The sequence below is a fragment of the Cavia porcellus genome, unplaced genomic scaffold, assembly GCF_034190915.1.
Source record: "Cavia porcellus strain 051 isolate PalLab524CR breed Dunkin Hartley unplaced genomic scaffold, mCavPor4.1 scaffold_32, whole genome shotgun sequence".
Classification (NCBI taxonomy): domain Eukaryota; kingdom Metazoa; phylum Chordata; class Mammalia; order Rodentia; family Caviidae; genus Cavia; species Cavia porcellus.
In genome coordinates this window covers 8705497-8718453 of record NW_026947515.1, presented here as the reverse complement: position 1 = coordinate 8718453, position 12957 = coordinate 8705497, and the positions used below count along the sequence as shown (strand labels likewise).

At 42.8% G+C, this 12957-nt stretch overlaps 1 protein-coding gene across 1 annotated transcript in view; it reads right to left on the bottom strand.

Annotated features, from left to right (window-relative positions):
* LOC134474492 (zinc finger protein 709-like) overlaps positions 1 to 7528 on the bottom strand; it is a 79296-nt gene extending 71768 nt beyond the window's left edge. Inside the window, exon 1 of the mRNA XM_063242664.1 lies at positions 7522 to 7528. Coding sequence (XP_063098734.1) covers positions 7522 to 7528 — 7 coding nt within the window. The remainder of the gene's footprint in view (positions 1 to 7521) is intronic.
* Positions 7529 to 12957: the final 5429 nt, after the last annotated feature.

Below are 12957 nucleotides of genomic sequence, written 5' to 3'. Positions count from 1 at the left end.
TGAGTACTACAAATGATATCTCTTCAAATCTCATTTAGGTTACTGAGTCCTTTGTTCTTAATATACTTAAGCAGCATTTTGATATTTCAATGTGGTTTCATAGAACAAAACATAAATAACATCAAATATGGTACATAAATAATAACTCAAATGTTCACCAAAAACTGCTGTATGTAAAAAATGTATAAAAAATGAAACCAGGTGCAAGCTTCAAATTATAGCTCAGTGTAACCAAGTGATCACTTTCCATTCAGATACAAGAAATATACCTTGGGAGGCTGGTGCAGGAGAATTGCTTGAGTTATAGAGCTTCCTGAAATAGGAACACAGAGCCTTGACCCGCAGCTCCCAACAGAGCTATTCACAGGAGTCCCTGGACCATGCAGGGCTAAGAACAGAGATTTCTCCCAGAGAGATACTTGCACAACTTTTCAAGATTTCTGTTCAAGAGTTTGAGTCACAGTACTGTTTGAAGCAGGAAGGAACTGGGACCCTCCTTAGCCTCCATGTAGAGGGTGCACAGGAGAGCTGCCTGGAGGGTGCTGTGCATGGATGCTGGAAGGAACTCTGCCCTGACCCCAGGGCCACAGAGGTGCAGATCTAGGGGTGACAATCTCATGGCAACACAAGGCTTTCCAAGGGCCAGCCAGTGCATAGGGAGTTTCTACTGCAATCCAATGCTTCCCAAAACCAGGACCAGCATGGGGCAAGGACATTTTGATTTCAGTGTGGCCAGTTAGTTAATGAGCAGCCCTGCCTGATACAGCTGTGCAAAGAGTGTCCCCTCTGGGGACACTTGAGCAGGTCCAACTCACTGCCTTTTTCAGATCTGGCAGCACGGATGTCAAACGAAAGCACGGCAGCTCGAAGTTTGCTCAAACTAAATTGTTTAGTTTCCTTTGAAGAAATGATTGAAAATGCACAAGTCTGGAGAAACACGGCTGAGAAAAGTGCTCTGCATGTTGTGTAAATAAACTGGCCCTTGACAAGACATGGGAATAATGCCCATGAATGGGTCTGCACTGCAGAGGCATAAAATCTTGTGCATGCAGATTCCATAACTGCAAAAGAAAAATGTAAAATAAATGCTATATGTACATGATTTTCCTTTGACATTGCATTGCAGGGAGGGAAATCCCTGTAGCAACCTGGATTTACCCAGTCACATAAGTATACCCAGGGCAAAACCTACCACACCATTCCATCACCCAACTGTGAAAGCTTAGCTGCTCTGCTCCATGCTTGTTGCTGCTGCTAGTGGACTATTTCTGGTGTTTCTATCTGCACAAGCCATCTGCCCCTCTCTCAGCTTATGGCTGCCATGGTGTGGGTTGGACTATGTGTTTACATAAAATCCTATCATTATTTCAGGATGGGTGGCAGTATCTTGTCTAGTGGAAATTATTTTTCAAGTTTGGGCATAAGAAATCTTAGACAATGTGCTTATCCAATTGAGGGGAAATGAGATTGCTTGAAATAAACGCAAGTAACTCATTTTGTCAGTGGCAGATTCAGTTGGTATAGAAGCCCATATTTTGGAAGTAAAAACACAGGAGTCAGGGTTTTCTTGTCAAGATGCTACACGGCAAAGAAATATCCCCACATACAGTTTCTGCTTTGGTTCCCCCATGCTACGAAGCTGCAGAGTGGATTCTGAGCATTCAAGCACATGGGTTTGAACTGCAGTAGAAATTTGTAAGAACTTCACGTAAGTGGGGCATGAAAAGACAAAGAAAGATTTTTTGCAAAATACAATTCTAAATATATGTTTTAATAAATAAAGAAACCAGAAAAAAAGAACAAAAAGAAAAAGTAATGACATTTTGTCTTTTGTTCGAATGCCATAGCCTCAGTCAGAAAGGAGAGGAGCAAAATTTGCAGACTGGAAAGGTGAATGTGGTCAGTGATCTTGGTGCATGTGGGGCTGAGAGTGTACCCCAACCACTCTGCCAGCTGAATGCATGGAAGCACCTGAAGCCTGGTGGAGGCTGAGGCCAGGACTCAGGAACTGAGGACCCTGGGGCTGAGGAGGCAGAGCCTTGACTGCACCCTGGCAGGGCTGCATCATCGATACAGTGGGGTAAAGGGGTGTGAGGCAGGCAGTGCTGGGCTCCTCTGCATGCTGCTCACTCCCTGGGCTGCCTGGCAGCAGGAAGATTCAGGGCTTCTTTGCTGGAAAAATAAACACTGAACCAAATCTCTTGCTGTCTTCTGGCATTAGCAGGCACAGATGCGCACGGTGGCTTCTATGGTGGCTTCTAGCACCACTGCACCATGGAAGGGCTCTGCATAACCTGATGTGTTAGAGATAGTGATAAACAGAATGTTGCTGAATATCAAGACTCCTTTACACACACACCAACACACACACACACACACACACACACACACACACACACACACACACATATAGATAGATAGATATTCAAAGTATGTACTGTGCATTTCATTATATATAATGTAATTAAATCATCCATTTCACTTACCTATTCAAGAAATTAGCCACTATTTATTGTTAACTAAACTGAATAGAAGTAATATTGAATAGAGCACTATGATTAATTCAATGGAATAAAAAATGGACAAAAAAGAAATAGGCATCCCCCCAGGATCATGGTCTGCCATCGATGAGCCCCTCTCTCCTGTCCTCACCTGTTGTGTGGGCCTCTGTGTCTTCACTGCTGGGTAGAGAGAGGGCCAGACCATAAACTCTCTGTCATCTCAGGTAACACTGGGGACATGGCATGAGACATGGCCTCCTTGCCACAATTTCAGTGACTGTAATTTTATAATTGATGTAGTAGCTCTGCTGTGGTACATTCAGTGGTTTCTAACTATTCACAGCCAAGCTGAATAAGATGAGAATGTGGGTGTCATCGACCTCATTCTTCATAGTGAAGCCTTAGATGTTGAATTTACAGGTTAAGTGTATAAATGTTGAGTTTCGTACTCACAAATTTCACACCTGAAGTTTATGCATAGAGTTGCAGCCTGGAAAGGGAAGCCCAAAGCTGTGCAGATCTCTGTTGAGATCTGAAGGTGGGGAAGATGGACCAGGCAAAGGTGCTGGACACCATGACACCTAGCAAGAACCATGGCAAGAAAGTCCCAGATTCAGGCCTGCTGATCCATGAGTCAGCTTCTCAGCAAATCAGCACAGCTTGCAGGCTGGACAGGAGATGGCTGGAATGGTCCTGCTGCCAGAGCTCCTCCCTGCAGGCCTGTGGCCCCTATCTCACTCAGGGGACCTCTGTTCAAGAAGGTCATCCTGTTACAGAGCCCACTTTGACTGAATGTCTTCCACTCCGGTGCAGATCTCAACTGCTGCATGTGGACTCACCACAGCTGTGGAGCAGGACAGTTACTCACAGGGAGCAGTTCAGAAAGTGGGGACACTGCAGGCTGGTCAAGGTATGGAGCCTGAAATAAGACATGGGCTCAGGACTGCTACAGTTTCCTTCAGTAGAAGCAGCATGATGAGTATACTTTGCTTAAAAAACTAAATAACAAAGTAGTTACTCACAAGAATATACGCTGTAGGTGTAGTTTGAGGATACCAAAGAGAATGGCTGCATCCCTGAGTATGAAATATGACCCTTAATGGGTGTGTGGTTTCCTTTGGTATAACTGACCCACAGACATCAGAGACAGACACACTGATGAACAGAGCAAAAAACAGAAACAAAAATCAATATCCAAAAATCAAAACAAACCCTTGGAAAGTAAAACTTCAGGGAAAATAATGTTTTACCCTGACCTGGCCTTCTGGAGGGCAGTATGCCCCAAGTAGCTTTAACTTTCACACCTTTCTGGGGGTCTGAATTCAAACAATCATCAAATTCTGGGAGGGGTTAAATAAAAAGAGAATGTGATTCAAGGACACAAAACCTCAGTCCCAGTGCAGAAGGCAATTGGAGTGATGCTCTGAAGTGCATGCTGACCCCAGTTAAAAATCACAGAATCTAAAACAGTGTTAATGGGATTTTCAGTCTTACTCTCTGTGAAAGAAACTGCAGGCTAGGAAGGTAGCAGATAGCTTAAATAGATTGACTCTTTCTGCAAAGTGTCTAAAAACTGAAGCTGAAAATTTTATTCCATGAATACACAACATTGCTATCAATTGCCAATGCAGGATAATGTACACCTGTAATCCCAGCTCTCTGGGAGGGTGAGGAAGAATGAGGAAAGATTTAAGCCTAGCCTGGGAAACTTGGAAAATTAGTGAGACCATATGTTAAAATTTGTAAATAATTTTACAAATGTATGAAAATATCAATCATTTAGAAATCCCAGTGCAAGGTACATTAACCACTATTAATCTATAATTATTTTTACCATTTTATAGACACAGAAAGTGTATCTTTACATGATTCTTATTATTATTTCAAACAAGATATAATCCCTTGATCCAATTCTCATTCAAAATAAAAATTTAGGACAGAGAAAATAGGAATGATCAAATTCTCTTTATACTGAGCTACTCATATCTTAACAGGGTATATTCAGTAGCATATCTGCAATGATTTCAGTAAAAACTTTAAAAAATTAAATAAATGCAAATACCAGGCAGAACATCAATGCCTGCATGATGGTAAATCTTATGCTAGTTGTGTTGACTAAAGTACATATTCAAGAAAACCTCACAAAGATTTGCTTTCTCAATTGACAGGTGACTTGACTTTTCATTTTAATATTATTTTTGTCTTTCATTCATTCATTCATTCATTCTTTTTTCATTCTATTTTTAGAAAGGGTTTCACTATGCAGTTCAGGCTGGTCTTCATCTTACTTTGTAGCCCAGACTGACCTCAACCTCACTACAATCCCCCTGCCTCAACCTTCTGAGTACTGGAATGACAGGTGTGCACCAACATCCCTGACTGGGTTTTCCTTTTTAAATTTTCTCCAAAGCAAAATTAGTCAGATTATGTTATATTCTTATATTTTCTCAGGTTGGTTATTCAAAGTCAAATCAGAAAGCACTGAAAACATGCTGAAGGAGTTTCAAAATCCTAACCAACACATAACATAGTGGAACATAACATAGCATGGCATAGTATAGCATAATAAAACAAAACAAAACAAAAACCAACCATTTAACTCTGCTTGAATCAACTGCTTCCAAAGATACTTTAAGAATATCTAAGGTAGCCATACAACAGAAATATGATCCAGTAATTTCACATTCAAGCACTTTTCTTTGAAATAAAAGTGTATATACACACAAGAACATGAATAAAAATGGCTGTGGTACCCTGCTTTCAAGAATCAAGCCATAAACAGAACAAATGCCCATCAGCACATAGATGACACATGCATGAACAAGTTGCAGTTGTTTGGTTCATCCCCATAATAGCAGGTAGTGACAGCATAGGAGGAGCCCAGCATGGAGACACTGCTTGAAGTATACCAAGCAAAGAGCATTGCCACTAAACAGGCTCAGCACCATCACCTACAGGAAAGGCAAACTACCCAGGAGGGACACAAAGCTCATGGACTGTTTGGATGGGAGGACAGGAGTGATAGCAGCTGCTAGGAGACAAGTTCCCCATGAGTGACACACATGTGTCCTTCATCCACATGGGGCAATGATGTTCATGGCCTTGCAAAGCCTTCCCTTGCTCTCACCACCTGCTGTCCCCCCTCACAGGCTGTCAGAGTATGGAGAACTACAGTGTGTGGCTGAGGTAAACATCCAAGGACTCATAAGTAATCATTCATAGGCATGTGAGAGGAAAACTTGCTAGGAATCCTCCTCCCCCGGACATGCGGAAGTTTTAACATGAAACATTCACGTCCTTCAAGGAAAAATATTATGGGCAGTCTGGGAACATCTCCATGCTCCCTAATGGAATTGAAATGAAACCATATGCCCAGGAAAGGAGGTCACTTGAAAATGTGACATATCTCTAAGTGAAGACACTAAACACCTCATCTTCAGAGACAAGGGACCCTTTGGATGGAATTGTGTGATTGGCACAATGCCTGCCACATCTGAAGCATCTACATGTTTGCTGCATTTAAATTTTCAAAGTGTAGCAAAGTGTAAAACCACACTCAGTTTTCCAGTTTTTCACCTGCTCTTTCTATGGAGAACAGATTTATAAAAATAAATTGGGCATTAGAGGTGACAGCCCAGCTATGGACCCTAGCGTATGACCTCATTTGCTTGGCAACAGATCTAAACAGAACTCTGAAGGATTTGGTCACCAAGCACCTTGGTCTGGTGACAGTTTGCCTTCACAGGCACTTGGCTAGAGAGAGTGATCAGTCAATATGTTATGCTGCTTTCCCAGGCCTCAAAACCCCAGCCTCAGGACTCGCCATGGGAAAAATACCTGGGAACAAGTGAGAGGATGGTTCATTCAGCCAAGATACTTCAGGATGCTCACCGGGAACTGCCCAACCATCAAAGGCAGCACAGGACAGGATTCACCAGGCCCAGTGCCCAGGCACCCAGACAGAAGAGGGAGCATAGGCCAGATGTCCCTAGCCTCTGCCACCAGCCACTCAGAGACACAGACTCAAGGACAAGGATATTTAGGCCTGGCCAACACTGTAAGTCTGCATAAACAATTCCCTCCCTAGGTCATCAGTGTGAGGGCGTCTGAGGGCAGGCACTGAAGGCAGATGCTCCTGGGCAGGGACAGGGAAACTGAGCCTGGGCCACTGTCATGTTCACATTCCCATCTAGGACAGGGCTGGCAGGAGGAGAAGGGCAGTGGCCATGTTTATCCACAGCCTCCAGAGTCATCTCCTGTCCTCCTGGGTAGAAGTCTGGGATAGTGCTTTTTGTCTTTGAGGAACATAAGTGTATGTTGTTTAACCAAGTAAATCCTGTGGTTTCTCAGAGCCTCAGGCTTTCTCCAGGCTTCAGGGCTTGGCCCAACAGAGCTGTACACAGGACATGGGCATGGAGCTGGCCCCTGGGCCCTGTGTGACATGTCCCTGCTAAAGACATGGTACCCAGAATAACAACAGATATATGCTCTGGTGCAGGGTGTGTCAGCAGAAGGGACTGTATAGCAGCCCATAGAGTACTGAGGGGAATTTAGGGTCCGATTAACGCTTTAAGCACATCCATCCAGGACTTGTCAAACACTGCGCCTGTGGTCCTGCTCTCAAGGAATCTAGACTCCAAGTGTTCAAATACCATATGCTCTCTACTCAGTGTCTACCTTGTCACAGGTAAGGTCATTGTACACACATTGGTGGAGAAGGGGAAATGGGACACAAACACAAAGTCACTTCATTTTTTGGCATGATTGAATTCTGCCCTTGTATCTCATTTTCAGCCCTAGGCCTGGTGTCCATGGACCATTAGCTGGCTGCCTCTCCATCCTATCCCCAGCTCTTACACATCATCAACTCACTAGAGATGTGCTCACCTCAAATGTCAGGCCACTCTGTGCATTTCTCTGGTGCTTGTCTTACAGGAATTTTTCAGGCACCGCATTTCCTTTCATAGAAGCCTCAGGGCTAAATGAGCACAAGAAAAGAACAGTTAACACATCTGCTCACCTTCCATGGCTATAGAAGAGTAGCTTAGTTCCTTCCTGTGGACATTCTATTAGGAAATTGGGGAACATTCTGTGGGGCCTCATTAATGGATCTGGACATCTAGAATGATCCTCCATTTTCTCATCTCTAAAATTGGAGGCCGTCTTAAAACTCATATGTTTTGTTAATGCATAGACTTCTTTTCTGCCTCTCCTCTATCAAGGTGATGGTAGTATTCCTTAGTGAGCCCTGTAGCACAAGCCTCTGTGGACAATTTAGAGTGTGGGCTTTGCTTCAGCTCCAACCCTTCTGAGAAGTCATGTGCACGACACCAATTCCATGTCTCCCCACTGTCTCATCACAGATTGGAAGTCAACCAGCAGAGAGCACTGGCAGATGTCTGTACAGCAAGCCAGGTGCAAGCAGATGGACCTCACAGCCTGAAGGAGACTCTAGACTTAGCCTTCCTGGACAGCTGCCCCAGGTCCGGCCATTCCTCTCTGGCTTCCTCCATGGCTGACATCTCAGACCTGTAGGCACCAAAGCTGAGAATGTGAGTTCTTACCTTAGCAGCCCAGGGAGACTTGGCCACCTGCAGATTCAGGTCCTGGTCATGTGCAAGTTGATCACTCAACCCCAGTTTACAATGCTGAACAATGAGGTGCTGAGTGCATTGAGAACTCAGGGTCACTGGGGATGAAATGGGGGCTCCATGCAAAGTGGTTAGCTGTGGCATGGCCCCATGAAGACCTACAGTAGAGGCTGTGCTGATTCCCGTGAATGATCTTCCATTCCCTTTACTGACCAATACTTGGGAGAAGCTTTCTATTCTTTGGAAAGGAGATTGGAGTGTCACTATATGGGCCTAAGGGTTTATTCAACACAGGAAACCCTGAGTACAGCAAAGAATCCATGACTGTCAGATATCATGGAAGAGCAAATAGGTTTAATTATGCTACAAATACACATAAAGACACACTGTGTGCAGACACATTTCTGGGTTTTGGCCGTGACCTTGTAAGCAGAGCAGATGCAACTCCTGCCCTTTTGAGTTACAGTGTTCTTTGGAGGCCACAGAGTCACCACTTGCAGCAGAAAAAATATTGCTCACCTAAAAGCCATTTTTCTAGACCCCAGGCCTCGCTCAGTGTGGGTACAGACAATGCATAGGTGGGTAAGCAATGGATCACTGCCTAAGCTAGAGACTGCAGAGAGGCAAGACAGATACCAACTGACCTCTCACTTCTCAAATATTCATGGAGTAGCCGCCCTGATCCATTGAGTGCAATGAAATGGAATATAGCAGTCACTGCCTTCACCAAGCTTACTGCAATGGGGAGGGGCAAGCAGAGGTGTCAGAAAGTACAAGTGTGATACAACTATGCAAGGTCTCCCTCTCACAGAGACTTCTTCAGCCTCTAATGGCTCCTTGGACCCAAAGTGCCCCACTGTGGGTTGGAGAGGCTGTGGCTGGATGCTGTTACAGACTGGGCAAAAAGCTTACACCCCTCCCACAGATGAGTTCCCAGGGTATATCAGGCCTCTCACTCAGCTGGCTCCCTTCTGCCCCAGATCCACATCTTCTATGCTTGAGTCTTCATTTGAACTGTACTTCCATGTAGATCCCAAGGCTAAGCTTCTTCAGGAACAGCTAGAGCACCCTGAACCTCCCAGGCCTGAGCTCCAGAATTTATGGGCTTGTGGACAGGGGATATGCATTGGAACTCAGCAAAGTGCCTAAATGCTGTGTGACCCAGCATGAGATCCTCAGCAGTCAATGTGGGGATGTAGTCTGGGAGGCTTTGCTAGGGCTGAGCTGGTGCACACAGCTGCCTCTGACAGGCAGTGGGAATGGTTTGCCACAAGAAATCCATGGACAGTTGGTGATATTTTCTCTTCCTGAAATTACAGGGCCAGTTTCAGTCCATGCATAAGTTGCACTTCCTGACCTTGTGCCAGCTCCACCTGCAGCTCCCTCACCAGCTCTGGCCCCACAGCAAGAGCCAGTACCTGTATCCCCTTGTCCATCAGCTGCAGAGCTGGACCTCCTGGGTGCTCCACAGCAGGAGTCATCTCTTGAGTTCTACCTGTGGGCAGCTCTTGACCCACACCTGCCATTCCCCTCTCTTCCAGTTGTATTTATCATTGTATTCATCACTACTCTTATTTCTCAGATTTGTTAGTGACAGAACAAAATAAATAAAATTTAACATTTTAATGAAGTTTAAAGTAATCAGCTTGCTGGCATTCAGTGTATTCTCAATGTTGTGAGGATTTCCCCACTGTCCAATTCCAGAACGCTCTTCAAATTTTTACACAATGCTTTTTTTTAACTTTCCTTTGCTGCTCCACCCCAGCCACTAGTGATCTTATGTCCTTATAATTAACTTATGTTACATTTCCCACATCAATGCCATCAAGTTCTCTTTCCCCAGAGAATGCTGGTAGTGACTTTTTAGGGTTAGTTAGATTTGGGGTTCAGGTTAGATTTAGGTTTAGGGCTGGACTTACCTTCCAAATATTGCATCATACCCACTGCAATGATCATAAAGAAAGAACAATCCATACAAAGCAGTGCTTTGTGCTGGCAATGGACTGACCCTGGACTAGATTCTCAATGCCCACAACATTGAGAACAGTCACGAGTTGATGGACTGCACCATTGTGCACAAGGTAGGGCGGAAATTCCATTCTATGCATCACATGTGCCATGGACCTAATGAAAAACATAATCAGTACACACTGTAAGTAAGTAGTAATAAAAATATGATAATTTATTAAGTAAAACACAAAGCAAGAAATCCACTTCTGATATGTGGGTATAAAAGCACAACTGATGAAAAACCTCGTACAGGAAGGACACACTCTACCTGGCCAGCACTGAGTCCTTCATGCACATGCAACCTGACAATCAAAGCATCAGCTGTCCTCAAACTAAGACCTCACTAATGGAATTTTTGGGCCAACCTTACTATCATGGGAAATGCACTTTTATACTTTGCTCTGTGCAAAACCTAACAGAGACACATAGAGATCTCACTGTGTACTGCCTACCCAAGATCCCCAGAAGCAGCTCACTTGGGAAGACACGTGAACTCACACTGCCACAGCTGGTGATGACTAAGTCATGGAACAGAAAGTGAAAACAAAATGCAGGCAAATCTTCTGGAGGATCCCTCAGTTGGGCTCCCAAGTCCAGCCTTTGTAGCTCTGTTTTGACTCCTGATTTCTAGCAAAGAGATCAAAATAGCTGTCTCCTCTCTGGCCTCAGGATACAGGCACAGAAGTGGGTGTAACACTTACAGCTGGACGGGCCCCTTGTCCTTCTATATTTTCTGTCTTGGCAGAGAAAGCCCCTTGTCTTCTTCTACTTTCCTGCCCTGCCTGCCCAATGGAGGCTAAAAAGCTGAGGACTGTTTTTGTTGCATTCCATAGGTTACAGTATGTTGTATTTGTGTTTTCATTGTATTTTAAGTATTGTTTTGTTTGCCCTTTAATTTCATCTGTAACACACTGGTTATTCAGAAAGTTGTTACTTAATTTTCATGTATTTGAAGGCTTTGCACTTTTTTGCCATTGATTTCCAATTTTATTGAGATATGGTCTGATATTATGCATGGGATAATTGTGTTCCTTTTGCATTTAGTTAAGCATGTCGTATTGGTTAATATATGATCTATTTTGGAGAAGGTCCGATGTAGAGCTAAGAAGAATGTGTATTCCAATATAACTTATGATGTGGTTTGGTGGAACACTCTGTAAACATCCTTCAAGTGCATTTACTCACAGGTATTATTCAGTGCTGTTATTTCTTTGCTGACTTTTTGTCTTGTTGGTCTATCTGTAACAGTGGGGTGTTAAAGTCTCCTATTGCAATTATGTACTTGTGTTTGGTTTTTCATGTGCATTAGTATTTGCCTTATATAGTTGGGTGCTCCTGTATTTGGTGCATATATATTTGTAATTCTTCCTTTTGCAGTATCTCACTTACACATATGTAGTTGCCTTCTTTATCTCCTTTAAACATTTTAGGTTTAAAGTTCACATGTTCCACAAACACAATAGCTACCCTGTTTTTTCTGGGTTCCTGTTTCATGGAAAATTGTTTTCCATCCTTTGTCTTTTAATCTATGAATTTTGAGTAGGATGTGTTTGTTGTATACAGCATATTGTGGGGTCCTGTTTCTTGATCCATTCTGTCAACCTGTTTCTTTTTATAGGTGAGTTATGCTCATCTACCTTTATGGATATCACTGATATGTACTGGCTTGACATTGCCAGGTTGTATTCCTGTTGTTGATTTCCTGCTTTTCTCCCTTGTTCAATTTCTTGCCCAGCCTGGTCATTTCTTTCTGTTGTTCTGGAGATTGTGGTCCTTTTTATCTCTATCTAGCATGTCTTTCAGTAAGCCTTCTAGGGTTGGTTTGGTGGACATGAATTTCTTCAGTTGTTCTTTGTTATTGAAGTATCTTGTTTCTCCATTAAATTTGAAAGACACTTTTTCTTGGTACATCAGTCTAGGTTAAAAGTTGTTTTCTGTTAGGGCTTGAAATTGTTCACTCCAAGCTCATCTTAACCTGAAGGTTTGTGCTGAAAGATTGCCTTAATAGTAATCATAGTCTTTCCTGGACAGTTGAGTTGTGTCTTTTCTTTAACAGTTTTAGTATTCTCTTTTTAAGCTGTATGTCTGGGATCTTATTTATTATATGTTTGACCATAGACTTATGTTTGTTGTGACTGTTTTGCACTTTGTGTGTCTCACTTTTTTGTATATCAGAATTTTCTTCATGTTTGGAAATTTTTCTGTTATTTTTTATGTGAATAGCCTAGTTATGTCATTTGCATTGACTCCTGCATCTTCACTGATGTCTATTAGTCTTACATTGCTTCTCTTGGCATCATGTTGAAGCTGTTGGATTGTCATTTCATGATGCTTTGCTATTTTTATATGTTCTACACTTTCATGACCACTCCCTGCAATACTGTCCTCAAATTATGAAATTCTATCCTCCGCATCATTTAAATGGTTTTGCCAGCTTTCAATATTTTTATTGCTTGAATATCTCTTTGCATATGTTTCATAGATTCTGCTTGTTTTCTAAGTTGTTCACTCATAGTTTCAATTTACCATGCTCCTGTATTTTTTGTTTTATCTGTTTCTTCTCTAGCTATGTTGAGAAACATGTTTCCTACAGTTGTTACATCTGTTATTTCTTTACATGAGACATTATTTCTAGTTTGATGTCCTCGATAGCTTCATGGATCTGTTTCTTTACTTCATTTGCTATCTTTTGAAGTTTCTGATTTATGCCTTTTAAAGTCCTCTATTTCAATGTCTGTTGGTCTTGCTCCTGATGGAGTAGATGTTTGAGATTGCATTTTGCCTTTTCTTATTGTCATTTTCCAATAGGTATAACATCCATGGTGGGACTGTTTCACTGACATTTTGCTTTAGCT